The 18,546-nt window shown below is 41.3% G+C and overlaps 1 protein-coding gene across 2 annotated transcripts in view; it reads right to left on the reverse strand.

The window, feature by feature from the left end:
- The window catches only part of PRKACB (protein kinase cAMP-activated catalytic subunit beta), an 81,160-nt gene that overhangs the window by 49,261 nt on the left and 13,353 nt on the right, over window positions 1-18,546 (reverse strand). Inside the window, exon 1 of one of the 2 annotated variants that reach the window (XM_064720122.1) lies at window positions 16,544-16,894. The exons of the other annotated variant lie outside the window; for it this stretch is intronic. Coding sequence (XP_064576192.1) covers window positions 16,544-16,589 — 46 coding nt within the window. The 5' untranslated portion in view covers window positions 16,590-16,894. Of the gene's footprint in view, window positions 1-16,543; window positions 16,895-18,546 lie in introns of those variants that run through there. 2 annotated transcript variants of the gene reach the window in all.

An 18,546-nucleotide genomic window follows, 5' to 3' on the forward strand; every position in this document is an offset into this window, starting at 1 on the left:
ATCAGGACAAGCTGCTGCCAAAGGCTAATAAATACCATCCTTGAAAAGTAGACACTATCCTTGTTCTGTGACAAGTTACTTGAACTATATGATTTTGGGCTGTAGGTACTGCTGGTTTTTTATCCCCAGGATGATGAAATGTTATTTGGGTGCCTATTTCACAAAGAAGAAATAAAAACTATGACAACAGGAAGAAAACAAACAGGGAGCAAAATGAGGCTTTATTTTATTCTCTACCCACTACATTGGTAAACTTTTAGTAACAAATGAAATAACTTTCATATAAACCTTCAACAGAAAACAGTGTGTGCATGCACTATTGTAAAACTCCAATTTGAACAAAACCATAATGGAGACATAAAGCTAATCTGTCTGAAACAGATCTACGTGGAAGGACAGCTTGGGAAAAAGGTGTAATCAAAAGAGGGGCTCTGTGTGTATGTTAATTACAGCTGAAAGAAGTCCTATAGGACTCATAAGAAGTATACATAAAAATGAGGGAAAAAAGTTCAACTCCTTAATAAAAACCCTTTCCCTCTGCCCCCATCATGAGACTGATTTTAATTTGCATGAACAAGGAATCCTTTAATTGTTATAAGAGCTATATAACCATAAAAATTCATTCTAAGATGACTCTTAATTATGGACAATAGAGGCCTGACAGAACTGGAATTGTTCCACCAGAGTTTTTTTAAAGCTTATAGATTTACACAAGAATTGCAAACTTTCTCAGCAGCAAGAAAGCATCAGTTTTGCAAAATAAAGCAGCACACTTCATGTCTGGTGGTGCGTGACCACAAACTGTGAGAAGCTGTTTCTATAGAGAAAACACATACTGATTTTTAACAGCCCAGGAAAGGAAAATTATGTGTCACCTGAAAAGTCACATCTCAGCCTGTTGATAGAAACACTAAACCATAAAATGAAGGCAAAGAACTAGGTGATACAGCAAAAGAACCTTTGGACAGTACATATCATTACAGCTCTGCCAGTCAAGACCAAAACAACCAAACCCATGCTCCTCACACAAGTGCACATTGTCACCTACTTCACCTGAGCAGGTAACCTGCTGCCATCACCCACTCAGCACTTGAACAGAAATAAGTGAATGCTGCTCTCTGCAGATTGTCTTGATTCAACCCTGGGTATTTATAAAGAATGTATAAAAATCTACCTATACATAGAAACAAAGGTGACAAGTCCATAACAAGTTTTCTTTAGCCACACTCAGTCAAAAAATGCCATGCTGTGCTTTTCAAGGGCCATCTTCCACTATTTGCTCAAACTCTTTGTGTGGAATTCTTGCTGTGTCTTTGACTCCCCTCAGAAACAACACACATTCATCTTCCCCAAATGATATAGAGGTACACAGGTTCTCCTTCCTGAAATATTCCACTGGTGAGCTGCCTGGTTTTGTATTTTGAAAACATCAATTTGGCTGGTTTGAGTTTTGGTGGATTTCCAGTTTATTTACCAAGAACTGGAAAGTTGCATTTCCAGCCTTCATTTTCTCTAGAAATCTACCCAGCCTATAATGTGATAAGAATGGACAGCATAAGAAGTGTTTGAATAATTCTACTCTTACCAAGCAAAGTAAGATACTGAAAATGACCTGAATACTGATACTGAAAATACAGACACTGAAATAATGTAACCTTTACTTCTAAGCAAAGTAAAATTAAACTAATATCAAATAGTTAAAAAATTAAAATGTGTAGTTTTTAATACACCATAGTCATCACTGTTTATTATTTTAAACAACACTATTAATTATCCTGTAAGATGAGATTAAATATATTCTTGAAATACAAGGTGTTAAAAAACACCCCATGGCACCTTGTTTCAACAAGGTGTACACGTCCTCTCTCTTTTTTAAATATTACCTGAATAGGTGCAGGATTTGAGGGGTAAAGCTCATAAACAATGACAATCTCACTAGCCTCACAATTTCCTTTTATTTAAATGAATCAAATACATTTGCTTAAAAAAGCTCCCCACGACATATTAAAAGACCTCTTGAAACAGGCCTCTTATTCTCTTATTTTGGCTACTTTATCAAAATTGGTGACTAAGATGGGAACGGAACAAAAGTTGGCTATCATCTCCACTCTTCTGTGCCTTTACCAGTAAAAAGATGAATTGAGACCTGCTCTTCTGTAGTATGTCACATACAATGTCCACAGAATATTAATATGCTTTACAGAACTTTAAACTACTACCACATGAATGCTTTAAGATGCAACTGTCGCTATATTAACTACTGTTTATTCCCATTTTCCTAACCTCAGTTCCAATGTATCTCTCACCAACATCATCACTGTCAAAATACAATAAAATATTTACAAACAATGATCTTGCCTAGAGCATGACTGTATTTGTTGTATTAAAACTGTTATCCTTCACTTCCTCCAGCCTGAAGAATCAGTAAGTGGTAATGGTAGGAAAATTTTTTCTTGCCCTTGTTTGCAGCTTTTCTTCCTTCAGTTAAATGAATTCAATCTATACAGCAAGTATGCATACTTCAGTACAAAGCATCTATAAATGATAGGCTACCGTTAGGACTACATTTTTGCCTTCTTAAATTGTAAAAATTTCAAGGGCCAGATTTATATCTGCTTGTAGGTCATCTTTCAAAACTGTTCTAATTTTGCCATCCCTTCTTAAACACTATCACCAGTGAAGAAGCACTTGAACAGAATGATTAGCTGGAAGTACTTTTTAAACAGCAATGATGTCTAAGCATAGTATTTTGGTACTTCAAATTGCAGTCCTCTAAGTTCAGTTCTAAATTCCCCAATCTGTGACAATTACTCTGTGTTTGGACCACAAAACCTTCTCAGTAAGTACACCTATAAAAATGAAATACTGGTTTTGTTGTGGTTACATATTGTCCAATAAAATACTGCAAGGCTGATGCTGCTGCAGCAGGAAAGTAATTCTGATTCAGATAACCCTCCTGCAACTACACAAAGAAATGAGAACCTCCCAAACCATAACAGATGTCAGCAGCATCTGCAGTTTAATCGTTCATGAGAGAATACACTCTGCCATGTGATGAAACACCAGAAAAAATTTAATGCTACCTTTCATTGAGTACTTCTTGATGCAATTACAAATAGGGAGATCTAGTGTTTCATCATATCCTTGGAGTGCAATAAAGGTCCACTGGACTCTTTGCAGCAGGGAAAGAAGAAGAAGTGTCCCAAAGAGGAGTAACATCAACAGACATGTCAACAATTCTTTTTTTTTTTTAAACACACAATACTAATATACTTCTCTGTTTCGGAAGAGGAAAATACTCTTCATGCTATAATGCTATAACTGGTACCTGTAGCATAAGCAAATACTTAATAGGGACTAATAAATCTATTTCTTAATTTTGTCACATCTTTCCTCTTCAGTATTTACTATTACTTTGCCTCAGAAAGTTGCCAATATTGTGGCTTACACACATATACTGAAGATATTCCATCTTTCACAACTGAAGCATACATTTTCTTCAAATGTATTTCCCTCGCTGTCTCCTTTTCACTATTAAATGCACATTCAACAAGAAATCAAAAGCGTTTTTCATGTAACTCTTGCCTTCTTGAGACTGTCCCGCTGTGTTCACACCATTTAAGAGGAATCAAAATTCTCATTCTAGCTTTATTTCTTAAAAATGTACCTATCTATTGTCTTCTTCCCAGCTTGTAGTTCACTTCCTACAAACCCCTCTCTAGTGCTGCACAAGTATCAAACAATCTCAAGCTCAACAAACATGCTCTGCTACTCAGCCTCTCCCTATCATGTGAGAGAATCACAGAACATCAGCTTGGAAGGGATCTCAGAGCTCATCTGGTCCAACCTTTCTTGACAAAAGCATGCCCTAGACAAGATGGTCCAGTACTTTATCCAGCTGAACCTTAAGTGTCCTGCTGTTGGTGAGTCCATCACTTCCCTGGGGAGATCATTCCAGTGGCTGACAGCTCTCCTGGTGAAAACTTTGTGTCCAAGTCTGAAGGGACTGTATTTGAAAAGACTGCACTTTCATGCTTTCCATACTGAACATCTCTGCCAATGTGTCTTGAGCTGGTCCTCTTAACAACTAGACTGGCAGCAGAACAAGTAAAGTTTGTATGTATTAGTGGAAATGAATGAGTCAATTTAGTTGGTGGAGAAAATTATAGTGTTGTGAATAGAACTGTGTAAAACCAGCCAACTACTATTTTCTGTTTGGAATTATTTTCACACAAAGAAAGGCTGAACTACCACAAGTTATTTTTGAACAAAGGGACAGTAAGGCTATGAACTTTATTTTTACTTTAAATGAAAAATACATCCTGCAGAAAATCAGTATCTTCACCTCTAAGCAAGAATTCAGTTCAACTGCAGAAAAGACAAATGCAAGAGATGCCTTCATTTTTTTTTGCCAAAGATCATACTAAATTTCCAATGCTTACACCTCTGGCTTTACCATACTGTTTAGGTTAACTTTGGTATTGGATTCCTTCACATCTCATTGTGCTGCTGCACAATTCTGTACATCTCTTCTTCCTCCTGCTACTCCCTACTCACACCTTCTATCTAAAAGGAATGTGCAGGTTTTAGTCATCTTCCAGTTTTATTGTCCTAACAAATACTTGAGTACATTCTGGAGCAATTGAAATATGAAGAGGAAGGCTTACGATCTTTTTGATACCTTTGACAAAATAAATTGTGCTGACAACCATGAGGGTAATCACATTTAACAGAACTAAAATGATACAAACACTATTTTAGTCTCAGTTGTAAGCAAAAAATGGGGCAACTCTTGCAGATAGTATTTGAGAATGGCATGGTGATGCACAGCACAACAAAGTCAGTGAGCAGCACCTCTGGATCAAGAGAAAGCTCCAAGGAGTCCCTCAAATTAAAAACCATCTCACATTAACATATCCAAAAGGTGATACCGACACCATGCAGCAGTAGCATTTTCTCCTCCCCTTCAGTGAAACCTGTGTTTTCTTCAATAGCAAAAGGCACTTTCAACACCATTTCCCCATTTTGGATCTCTCCTTTGTATCAGCCCAACGCAAGGTGGGGTGGTGTTTTAAGATAGGTCCATGAAATAAAGGGTTAAAACAGCAGCACCAGGTGGGAGCAAGGGTCTTAAGCATTGTGGTGAGACACAGAGCAGTCCTTGAACAGCTGTATGAGGACAGGAGGAGCAGTGAATTGTAGCTATGAGCAGAGCAGCAGGGGTGATAAGGGCAGGCATTTTTCAAGTCAGCTTTACTGCCAAGGAAAATTGGTCATGTAAGTACTGCATAAGCAGCAAGGTGAAGAATGTTCATATAATTATAGCCTCAAACCTCAAGCTGAAGACAGTAGAAACATGCTTTGTTTTTGGTTTTTTTTTTTCAAAAATATCATACCAGCAAAAATCAGGTTCTACTCTGAAGACTCTTGCCCAGCAGACACTATAAAATTGCTTTTAAAATAGGTCCTGAAAAAAACCACTAAAGTAACAGTGACAAGCAATGGGGGCTATAACTGGTTTGAAAATTCAACCAGATCATCATACATCACTGTCTTATAGTTGAACAAGTTATTTGACCAAACTATGTTCTATTTTTCTGCTGTCAATTACTTAGCAGATGTCTTTCTTTAATAAACTGTGTAGTTTGAAGCATCTACTTTGAGGCAGAAAGCACAAAACAAAACCCAAAAACCATCACCAAAAAAATCCAAACTCTTCTGAAGTGAATAACTAATACCATTTTAGTTCCTGAAAGTACCAAGCTTCTAGAGACACCTTCCATTAAAAAACAGCCATCCAAAAGAAAAAACCACCAAAAAAACCCACTAAAAACCAACCAACCAAACAAATCCCCAACAACAACAACAAAAAAACAACAAAAAACCATCAAAACCAAACTAAAAAACCAACAATCCCCAAAAACCCCACAAGAACTGGCTGAAACTATACAATGCACCAAGTACACCTGGCACCTCTGGCAGAACAAAACCCCAGAATATCTCCTCAGGCATCTGGCATGAAGGTAGTCAGGGGTGTCCTCTGCCTCTGCAGCAAGAGCTGAACTCACCTACAAGACTGAGGCAGGAGTAACCCCAACAGAAGATTGTTGTCCTGTGAGACACATGCCTTTCCCATGCAGTATTTCAGCAGGCTTCATGGCATCCTGTTCATCTTCACACCTCATCTTGGAAAATTCCATTATGCCCTCATACATCACTTTCTCACCATTTGCCCTGCCTAGACAGCAGGGGATGGGATCTCCTACCATCAGGAGAGGCATCATGCCAGGTGGATCAGCTTGTACTTTGGGCTAAATCCAGAGCCCAGCCAGGAAAAATGCATTAAAGACATGAGCACATCCATAATGCTCTGCCTGGGGTCCTGAAAGCTAGCTCCCTCTGGGATGAGGTGGAATACATGCATGCCATGGCCCAAGTGGGATTAATGGCAACCTAGACCTCAGCTTCTCCAAAACTTCTCATTAAGATGCTCTTCGTTCATCTTTACATTTATACATTTCCTCTCTAACTCTCCACACAACACAGGATCTCTTAATCAGAGACTCTACTGCTCTGACCAAGCTGCAACCAGGTGGAAGAAGCTTTCCAGGATGTCCTGACACCTGTGATACTTTGATCTCCTCAGGCAGAGCATCTCTGGCCAGCACCCATCAGGTCCTTTTTCTGGGATGGGAGTATGTGGACAAGACCCAAACCATATTCTGCTCAGAGCTCCCTTTGTGTCCCTGTTTTTACATTTCTCTACTCACATTCCTTCTTTTACCAGCTGTTGCCTGTTTTTTTCTCCATCCTCATTTTCTGTAGTTTCTCATTCTCAAGGAGAGCTCTAATGTTTTATTACGAATAAATTGATATCTGTTCCTAAGAAAAAAGCCAATGGAAGCAATGACTCAAAGCAGTTACTTTAAAAAAAGCAAGAAAAAAGCAAGCATAGGACATTCCTCACTCCCCATGCCACAGTTTTCCAGATCATGTCTTCAAGCTATTCTAGATAGGAGATGTCACTTACATAGCAATTACATAGTAATTCTTCACATGAACGTCATTCCATCCTTGCCAACCTTTTCCTGAGTGTTCACCTGGCATGCAAGGTGTGTGATGTTCATCACCAACACATGGTAGTAAGTATTGCTTAAAAACAAAAATTGTTAATTGCAATTGAAGAATCCCAAAGTCTGAACACATTTTCTAAAGTTCAACAATGCCCTACCTTGGAGTTCAATATAAAAAACCTAAGTTAATATGCAAATGAAATAACATCTGCATTTGAATATTAAACAAACAGTTGGATTATGAGGTAGGTAGTATGAAAAGAGCAATCTTTATGGAAGAAAGCAGGTCATAACAGACCAAATTTAGATAGAAACTGAACTTTATTAGGTATTAGTGCCATCTGTGTGAAAAGCAGGCTAATTTTTTTAGTGTCAGTTTTGTATCTGATCATTCATCCTCAAGAAATTCAAGGGAAAAAGAAATTGCTAATTTGCAAAAGAACCAGGAAACACCCTAAGAACCACTACAAAGCACTACACACCCTCAATCTCCCAGGCAATTCCACATCCCATGAAGCTGCTGTGCACTTAAATTTCAAAACTTGCTTGTTTTGCAATTTGTTATTCAAGCTTGTTAATACAAGCCACTATACTAAGCAAAAAATCTAGCACCTAATTTCTCTCTGAAGTTCAGTTCACTACACAAATACCACTGCAATGTAGATTTTTCAGCCAATGGAGAGAATGCAGCTTGAACACACGATGCACTGTTCTGCTTTAGAATGCTTAACCCACAGTTCCCAAAGCAGAGGAGCTGCAGGGCGCGCTCCTCACTGCACGAGTCTTCACAAGGAACAAACATACAACTGAGGTATTGAATTCTTCAAAGCTGCCCAATATAAAATAGTCCTCAACAAGTTAATGAAAACATATCTTCTTCCATCATAGCTGTTAGAGGGAAATACCATGATCTTTCAAATGGCCTTGGCATGATTTTAGCTATGTTCTTTCTCTCTCTCACCACCTACCCTATTTCTCAATGAGAAACCCTGATCAAAACCTCGATCCTCCACAATAATCTATGGAGCAGTTAATAAAATGCTTAAATATAGATAATTTGCATTAAAAACTTTATCTAATGATAGACTTTGGTGCAGTCAAATCACAATTTTGCCCTGTGCAGAGTAAGGCTAGATTATCAAGTGCTTAATAATCAGAATTTACATACACAATAAAACTGTTACTGCTGCTTGCTACAAGACAAAGAATTTCAAACTGCCTAATGTTATAGTAATCAAAACTAACCTTAATCACTATAACAATGCAACTACTGAAGTAGCAGAGTACATACACGCTTAATTATGTCATTTTGTGAGAGGGAAAAGCAAACTGTTTCTGGGCACAGGCAAAGTAACAGTCTTTTCTATCTTTCAAGTTTCCACCTTCTTGCCAAAAAAGCACTTTCCTTTGTTTTAATTTCTTGAGCCACATGGTAGCTGTGGATATCTGTGGGTTTACAGACAAGTGCTAGCAGCAAGTGCAGTATGTTAATGAGCACATACTTCCTGGAAGCAGCTTAACCTGAGTGAAACAAAAGAAATAAAAAGTTCCTGATGTCCTCTGTTTAAATATTACAGTATTTTAGCAAAAGGATACAAGTTATCAAGAGGCAGAGGAACAACAAACTAACAATAACATTTACAACGCACTAAGCAGTTTATAAATTCACTCAGCTAGAAACATTTTAAAGGACACATAGGTAAGATATCTTGCTACTTTACGGTTAGTCTATAACAGAAATACTGTATCTCTCTAAAGAAAAAAGGTCAGTGCAAGTACAAGAGCACCTCTCCAAGCCCTTCCTAAGGGGAAGATTTGGCTCAAAATGCTTATCAGGTTTTCTCAGGTAAAGATCAGCTATGCCATAGAAAAGACTTTTGCTTTCTCAGAATATGGACATCCATTTAGCTCATGCAGAGTATTTATATGCCTCCTTGATTTACTGAGAAGTATTTCTAAAACCACAATTATTGCTCAAAACTACAGACAGATGACATGTCAGTGTAGAGAAACTGGTTGTTTATTCAGAAGTCACAAAAACTGTGGCTTTAAAAACCCAGACAAAACAAACACCAAGGTGTTTCCACACCTTTACAGCATAACATATTGCTAAGAAGTTAGCCTAACCCTTGCTACACGTCTAACAAGGAATACATACCAGAACTCATTCTACTAGAAGCCAGCAAACACCTTTTCCTTCTGGGCAGGAAAAACCAGAAGGTAATTTAATGGAAGAAATAAAAACTTTGTTATGTTTCTTCCTCTGAACAGCAAATTGGAAAAAACAAAAAACAACCAAATAAAACAAACAAATAGATACGAAATGAAAATCTTAAAGAAAAATAAAGAATCCTTCTAAAATATTATTGTCTTAAAGATCCATATGACAAGTGTAGAGATAAAAGCAAGCAATGTTTTGCTCTATTTTTCTCTACCTCCATATAGCTCTAGATGTCCAACTGATAGGTGTTAACATCTCTCATCAAAAAACTTGAAGTCTTGAATTTCTTATAAATATAAACAAATGCAGATGATAAAGTGGTAGTTTGGAGTAATATTTTTTTCAAGAAGTTGGCAGAGTGAGATTTTAAAGAGTTCAATGCTAAAAAATATAGACTCCTTTTTCTTGCCACCTGAGCATTTCATCGTCAATGGTGCTTTCAATGCTTCCTTTGAATCTGTCTTTTGCCATCTGACACCTCAGTGAATTAATTTGGAGTGCAAAAATAATTATGGACAACCCAAAGAGATAAAATCCGCATTGTTTTCTGCCTATGTAAAATACCTTAACAATGGATTGGAGAAACACTTGAGTCCTGACTTGTGAAGGGTCTAGGAATAAAACCTGATTTTTCAACAGTGCAAGTCACCAGATGGGCTCAGCTGTTTTGTGAAACCTTACTCTGAGCGGATGTGATTCTGCTGAGATGTGGAAGAAAGAGCAGGGGAGATGCCAAAGAGAGGCTCAAATGAGCCCTGAAGAGACTCCTGCTCACTGCTGCTGGTCCCAACACCACAGGCAGGGCAGGAGCTCCCTTTAGCTCTCTGCAGAGCAGATCCTCTAAACTGCTGCATCCCAATTCTCCTGCCACACAAACCAAGTCTCACCTTCACTCCCTGTCAGCATTTACTTCATTTCCCAAAAGAGTTTCAGAGAAGAAGGTATGTTTGCACAAACAAAATGGGGTTCTAGCTCATGACTAGCCCTCCTGAACACCAGGATAACAAAACGAAATAAAATGTGTCTAAATCCTTTTCAACCATTGAAGGGGAAGGTTAAAAAGAAAATAAATCGGAAACAAAGTGATTTTATCTTCTAGTTTTGCAACTCTAAGACAACAAACTCCTCACATCAATTACCTTCTCAGAGCTCCACTGCTACTTTGTTCTCTTTGCCATTTCCCAGGAAGCACTTCTACCTCACAGCGGAGAAACTGCTTGTGGTAGGAAAACACTCGCAGTACAGCCTGAAACCACAGCTCTCTTCTTGGCGGCAGCAGGTCAGGCAGCTCCCATTTAGTGCCTGCTATCCACTCTCTTCTCTGTGCCACATCCCACCTGCACTGGTACAACTCTGCTGTGGCTGCAGTGAACTGCATCAGGAAGCCAAATACAGGTAACGCAAGTCCTTTCTGCTTCCCCTTTTCTGTAGGGTTATTTTTAAGCTAGACCAAGCTCAAATTCAGTTCACCTTGTTGTCTCATAAACAGTTACTCCAGCACACTTGAGGGCACAGAGGCAGAAAAGCAAGTAGCAGGGGACAGAAAAGCAGAACTGCAAATGAAGGAAATGTTTATGAAATAGCATCTTGCACCTGAAACAAAGCTTGAGAGCAGCACTGCAGGGTAGACTTTTTACCAAGTTCTAGTCCTAAATTCTACAAGTTTATAAGGAAAATCCCCACTGATTCAAGGTTCCTAACACTGAAAACTTTGCAAGTTTAAATGCTAGAAGCACTGATTAAATAAAACAAAACGAACCAGTTTAGATCCAGTTCTAGATCAGATCTGATCTGGAACTCACCTGCTGTATAGCAGAAACAATATTCTTTATTAAACCAACTGCTGTAGTTTAGAAAAAAAAGCATCTGGACAAACAAGTCCTTTATGATGTCTAGAAAGGATGCAGGCAAACCACAAAATCTGACAGCTGTCCAAAAGCCTTTCCAAAGGAGCTCTGTCCAAAGGAGGGATGTGTCAGCTCCAGGAGAACTTTCACTATCTGGAGAGGACTCCCTGCCAGCCTGGTGTGGAACAGAGCAGTGCCCTCCACTCACACCATAACCTGCACTGCTGCATCCTTACATTCTGCTCTCTGTACCAATGAGAGGCTTCATTTCTGCAGCACAGCACAGCCCTAATTAGGCTAAGGAACAAAGTGACTCAAAAGAATATGAGCACTCCCAGCATTATTCAAGATATTACTTTTGATTATGTCACTTCTACAAATGTGGATGGGTAGATGAACAAACACTAAACAAACCCAGCAAGGAGGGAATGCCAAGTAATTTAAAATACTCTGTCTCTAAAGTAGTCTGAGCCTGTAAGAAAGGCCTAACCACAACAGCTAAACACAAATCAATTTATCACTTGGAGGCCCTTCTGACCTGTTGTTATGCCACCACGTGGCTATCTTTAATGAGTGATAACCTCTCTCTTTGCTAATCCAAGCTGTGAATAAGCATTCTGTTTTTAATTAAAGCAGAATTTTCAGATGGCACCTCTCTTCACACGATGCATACTGGTAGTCTTACATTGGTGATTACAGCAGAGGGATTTTCAGGTATTTCTTCAGCAAGTAATTACAACTATTTGTTATTTTCTTATTGCCAATACCTACCTGATTAATAGATGATACAACCTGAACATAGTGGGAAAGAAGCATTACATACATTGTTCAAAGATGTTATTAACGCTGATCATTCCAGCATCACTCCAATACACATTTTTAATTACTCTTTATACAATACATACTTTAGCTGATGTTCTGATCCAAGAACAAGGCTCCAAAAGATACCCATTTCAAAACTGGAGTGTTAAACATAATGAGCAAAGGAAGAAAGACAATCTCTGATCAAAAACACTCAAGCAAGAGCCTCTGGAAAAGCGACAGGGAATCAGCTACCTTGGAATAGCAATGGATACAGAGCTTTTCACCTTTACTTCACCAATTTTAATTTAACCAAGGTCAGCAGTGATAAATAAAGCCTTGCCTCATCTAGTCTTAACAAGAAATACAATTGTGGTCTCTTTTGGTCTTCAGCAAGAAAATACAACAGAATGACCCAGCAGTGAATATACATGAAAAATATGAAAAAAAACCACCACCCTCAGTTTTTAAGAAATGTACCCAGAGGAGGTTAAAATCTACTGGAAAAAGAAAAAGTAGAAGGCTGCATCTTCCTGTCAAGTACACTTCAAAGGAGCACTACTTAAACTTTCTACAAATTATAAGAGTTCAAAAGCAAAGAATTGAGTATAATGGGAACTCTCATACTGAAGATACTGTAGGGAACACTGAGGAAAAATGGGAGTGAATGAACACAAAACTCTCATGCAGAATAGACATCACACATGCGGTACTTGGCTATTTAAAGACCACAGAAGTCAAAGTTAGTAAAATCATGCTGGATTAATAGAACCAGAGGTCTGGCTACCAGGTAAGAAGATACATGTACAGAATTATGCTTTAAAAATAATGTATATTTTCCCTTTAAAGTACATTTTAAGAGCAATTTGCTACTACATATTGCCACAGAAAAAGCAGCAAAGACCACCTGAATCCCAGCAAATAAAATGCAGAAGCCAAGCCCATGTCATCAAGATCTATTGGAAGAAGAGAAAATTTAGAAATCTTTCAGTCCCTAAGAGTGTATTGTAATCACCTGGTCTCTCAGACAGTCTGGTGGTTACATAGAAACAGACCACATCACACCTAAGTACTCTTGAATCTGTGTGTGTGAGGGGGAAGGGGAATGGGCAATGGGGGAAACAAAATAACCCAACAAAACTACAAGTGGGATTACTATTAATTTATAGCCAAACCTCTTGCTATCATGTATGATATTCTATTGGATATCTAATAGGGCAAATAATTCAGAGCTGTACATCATAATTACTTTAAAAAAATCTGTATTATTGTGTTCTCTGAAGTAAAACACACACAAAACTTTCTAAGTATATAGTTTTGCAGAACTGACATACATTCTAGTTTAGAAAGCAGTTCTAGTAAAGTTAAAACCTTCCTGTTTTGTTGAAAATTAACAATGATTTTGAAAGCAACAGATTCACTTGCTGAACTAAAAAGTAATGTGACCTTTTTTAAACCTCAGATGTGTTGTAGTTATGTTTCATGCTACTTCCACCAATTAGTCCAAGATAATGAATAATAATAAAGCTAATATTTTACCACATTAATTGCAACAAGTTAAGGACTTGGCCTTTTCTAAAAAATGAAATTTACTACATATTGATATTTTTAACTTCTAGGTTGCAAAAGTTCTCAACTACTGTAAATGGAGCAGCTGAAAAAACCAACAAATAACGAAGAAAATAATGAAACAAATATTAGGATGAAGAATCAGAGTAAATTTTATGGCAATTCATAATTGTCTCTCTCCAGATTTCAAATGAAAGACACTTATACTACTGTTCTAAAAGGCCCTCAGAATTTGTAGGTTGCTGTGGAAAACCATGAAAACATCTAAAACAAAGCTAAAAATGGAGCCAGAACCCTGATGCTTCTCGTTACCAAAGGGCAACTTTTAGTTTTGGTCCTCCAAGTCAAAACCCAACGCATCTTAGGAGAATGTGGAACAGCAGCCATAGAAATAACCCCGTAAGAGATTCCATTTCCTTTCCAGCTTCTGTGCACACAATGTATCTTGTCCTCTCTGCTACACAAGCCCCATTCACTCTTGTGGTGACCAAGCCTAAGAAACCACCACCACTCAGATTTCATTCACCTGCAACTTCAGCCCAGAAATACTCCAAAACATTTCTTCTCATCTGCTGCTTGTGTTCACATACTCATGGTTTTATTCCACTACATTGCCTCAGTGAAGTAACAAGTACTAAAGACATTTGACTATAAATGGAAAGCTACAATAAATGAGAGGGATGCAAGGGCCATAGCAGGGTGAACAGCATTTACCGTGCTGGCCACAGACACTGCAAGAGGTCTCAAATTACACTTCATGAACTAGTAAGTGTAGTTATCAGGGGAAGCTGTGTTACCCTTCATTGTTCTTCCAGGGACCTTAGCATGCCCTTGATCCACTCAATTCCATAAGCTCTATACATGAATCAAGGCATAACATCACCTTTAGAATTCTAAGCTGGATATTCTTCCGTTGGCCCTTCAAACAACTTCATTTTCAGTGTCCCGTAGTCTGGAATACATGCTATTGATGACACTTAATGCAAAACTGTGCAAAACTAGAAAACTGGTTCAACAATGCAAATAAATAATTCAGAAATATTAAAGCTCCATCTCATTTTATATTTCTTTAGTTTTTGGTTGCCATGTATCATATGAATAGATGACAATCAACATTCACTGATAGTAAACCGAATGTTGTTTCTAATAATTAATTAGTTGTATAATAGTCATATCTTATCAATCTTCCATGGTAAATGAATCCTGGTCTTTCCCAGCAGTATGTCAATGATGACCAATTTTTTCTCCTAGTTACAGGAGTTGTATCATTACAGAATTTTGCTGCTAAATATACTGAGTAATTAAACATCTGAGCTTGATGACTCTAGCAGCATTTCATTTTTAAACACTAACAAAGGGAGAGAGAAGTTCTGAAGGAAACTCCTGCAACCTAAAAAATTATGATATATATATTTTATAATATGAGAAATCATTAAAATGAAAGTAAACACTGTGTGTTGTAGTGTTATTTAATTGCACAAACTAATAGCAGTACAGTTACCATGAAGTACAAAATGAGGTGTTTTGTCATCTGAAGTACTTCAAACAATCCACCCTCTCCATACTTATCTTTATAGTTAGGCCAAAATACTTCCCATCAAAATTAATGCACTCAAGTAAAAAAATAAAACCACTAAACAATAACGGTCAAATACTCGTAACAGATTTGGATTGTGAAGTCTACAATAATAGTGAGCTAAGACAGAAGAACTGCAAGGTGAACCCAACAATCAGAACTGGGTAGGTCAGCCAGAGCCCCTGCTCACAGCCGGAAGCGCCCACTGCAGATCCCTGGGAAGCCAGAGGAATGCTGTGTGGGCAGGACCCGGCCTATGCAAATCGGGTTACCTGCTTCTACCCCAGACCTCAATAGTAAATACACAAAAAGTACACACACTAAGAAAACCCTAAAAAACAACAACAACAACAAAAATCCCAAAATAACAAAAAAAACCCCACCACAACTAAAAAAACCCAAACCAATAACCAAACCAATAACCCCCCCAACTTCGACGTTTAAAGTTATTTCCATTTCAATGCCCTAGGATTTTCCAGTAACAAAGGGTATTGTTGTCACAACACTGAGCTTGCACAACTGCCTGCTCGCTACATCTTGTCTTTACTCTTATCCATCACAAACATACCCAAAGTTTTTCAGTAGAAACGAAATAAGTCAACATGCAAAAAAAAATAAAGTATAGGGTTTTCTTCCCAACAAATGAATCGGCTTTATATGGTTGAAAGTTGTGCTGAAATACTCAGAGGAAAAAAAAACCCAACAAAATAACAAAAACAAAGCAAACAAACGAACAGAAACACCAGCCGAAAGCTCCCTGCCATGACGAGTTCAGATCAATGCTTTTGTCTTCCATTTTACTCAGGGCTCAGGAGAGCAACGCGGTACCGAAGGCTCTCCCAGCGCGCTCCCGAGCGATGTAAACACGCCGCGGGGCTGGGGCTGCGCCGCGGGGCGCGGGCACGGCCGCGGGGTCACCGGGGCTGCACGATCCGGGCGAGCACGGGAGTTTCTGACCTACATTCCCCGCAGCGGGATAAAAACCCTCCCGCCGCAGACGGAGCGCGGCGGGCGGGAGGCCTCCCCCGCCGGCAGGGTGTGTTCGGGGGTGGGGAAAGCGAGCGGGCCGGGGCGAGGATGAAGGCTGGCGGAGGCGCCGACACCTGCCCGCCGACACCGCGGCCCCGCCGCCGGCTCCTCCTCCACCGGGGACGGACACCTGCTGCGGGACAGCCGCACGCGCGGCCCGGCGGCGGCCTCGGCCCGGCGGCCGCGGGCGGGCTTGTCCCGCTGCTTTCCCGAGAGCCCGCTGAGCCCCGCGGCGGGGCCGGGGTCGGGCGAACTCCCCGCGGCGCCGCGCAGGCCGCGGCCGGGCCTGTAGGGGCGGAGGGCTCGGCCCGAGGCCGCGGGGCCTGCGGCGGCGGCGACGCGGGGCGGGCGCGCCAGGCCCGGCCCCGAGCCCTCCTCCGGGAGCGGAGCCGGGCGGAGGCGGCGGCGGCGCGTCCCCCTCACTCACCGCTCTCGATCTCGTTGCCCTTCTTGGCGGTGGCTGCGTTCCCCATGGCCGGGCCGGGGCGGGGGGCGGGAGGGATGCCGGGCGGGGGCCGGGCCGGGCTCGGCTGGCGGGGCGGCGCGGCCCGCGGGCGCGGCGGCGGCAGCGGCGGCGGAGCTGCCCTGGCCCCGCTCTGGGTCTCTGTGTCTCCGGCCGCCGCGGAGGAGGAGGCGAGCGCTCTGCCCCCTCCCCCGCCCCGCACTCGGCGGAAATGACGGCCGGGGCGGTGCCTCCTCCCGCTGCGCCGCCCGCGGGGGCGCAGCCGACCACGGCCGGGCCGCTGCCGCCGCCTCGGGCGGGGGCTGGCCCGGGGCAGGGACTGGGGGAGCCCCGGGCGGCGCCCCCCGCCCGGCAGCGGCTCAGGGGGGCGGGGGCGGCGGGTGCCCGCGGCCGTCACCCGCGGGGTCTCGGCACCCTCCGCACCTCCGGGCTGGCGGGCGGCGGCCCCCGAGCGCCCCCGCTGCCGCAGGGCAGGCCCGGCCCGGCCCGCCCGCGGGGCCGCGGCCGAAGCGGGGGCGAGGCCGCTCAGCCCAAGGTGACCCCGGGAGGCCGCGCGGGCCGCGGCCCTGCGGCTGCGCCCGCCCCGCGGCCCTGAGCATCCCCCAGGACACCCGGCCGGGCCTGCACCCCGGCGGCCGACGGGAGGAAACTCGCACTTGCCGCCTGTTCAGTGACTGTTTTTACACGGCTCACCAGACTATAGAAAAAAAAAAAAAGCAGAAAGTAAGCGGGCTGCCAGAAAAGAGGTTTTTTTTTTTTTTTCCTCCCCCCCTTTTGCTGCCACCCATCATAAATAGCTACAGCTACACATTTTCAAGCGGTATTGTGACTTTCAAGTTGATGATAGCTCTCTTTATATATTTATCATGTGAAACACTTTGAATGTTTTAGCTCTGGAAGGAAATGCTTATGAAAAAAAGGCTCTATTTTACATGCTTTAAAGTGGAGAGAGTGGAGAGCAGAAGTGCTAATCTTACAGATCACAAACTGCATATATTCTGCCAGGACAATGTATGTGATACCCAGCCTCTCCTGGCAGCATTCTTTCCCCAAGGCTGCAGGAATTGTTCTGGCTACCATCCTTCTCTGGGGTTATCAAAATCCTCTCCCAGCACTGTGGGCTACCTGCTGGTAAAGCACATGCTATCACAGCCTAATACTGAATTACCTTACTACAGAACAGGATTTATACACATACACTAATGTACATTAAAGTAGATACTTCTAGGAAATTCCCAGTTTCCTAGGTCTGTGCAGTGGATACTGTGTATGGGAGCATTGGGCAGATCTAGCTGGTGTGTGGTCTGCCTTGACAGTTGTACAAGCTGCCTAGGTTATATGGCTGCAAAGTTTTGGGAACACTTACCTGAATTATCTTGATGTTTTGTAACTTGAGGTTTGATCAATGAACTTATTGGTTTAAGGGACTTTCTGCTGATTTTCTTCATTTCTTTCTTGCATTATCCTGATGTGTATTATACTGCTTACTTCAGGGGAGTAGTACCTGTGTTTCTATGATTAAAGAAGCTGCCTCTGAGGAAGCCAGGTCTCTTGCTTTAAAGATAGAAACAAGACTCAAACATCATGAGGAAATAACCTGCAAACCATTAAGGGCAGTGAAGCAGCTACTATTGCAGAGGGCTGTCTCGTTTTGCCAAATATTCTTTATGCAGTTAAAAAGAGGTTCAGTAAGTTATCAGTAATTCACTTTGCTGAGGAATGGCATGTAGATTGCAATGGCTGGATAAGCAACAGAAGGAGAACTTAAGCACGGGAAAAGGAGAAGGTACTTTTGTCATCTGTCCTCTCGATCATTCATACAATGACAAAAAATAGAACTCTGAGGTGCTGTAGTATTTAAACAAATATCTGAAAATTATATCTCAGGTAAAGATCTTATCCCAGTTTTAAATGTTTTCTTTGCTCCAGCCACCATAATTTTCCTTTTGGCCAGATTGAGTCTGAGT

This window comes from Zonotrichia leucophrys, chromosome 8, assembly GCF_028769735.1.
Source record: "Zonotrichia leucophrys gambelii isolate GWCS_2022_RI chromosome 8, RI_Zleu_2.0, whole genome shotgun sequence".
In the NCBI taxonomy this organism is placed as follows: Eukaryota; Metazoa; Chordata; class Aves; order Passeriformes; family Passerellidae; genus Zonotrichia; species Zonotrichia leucophrys.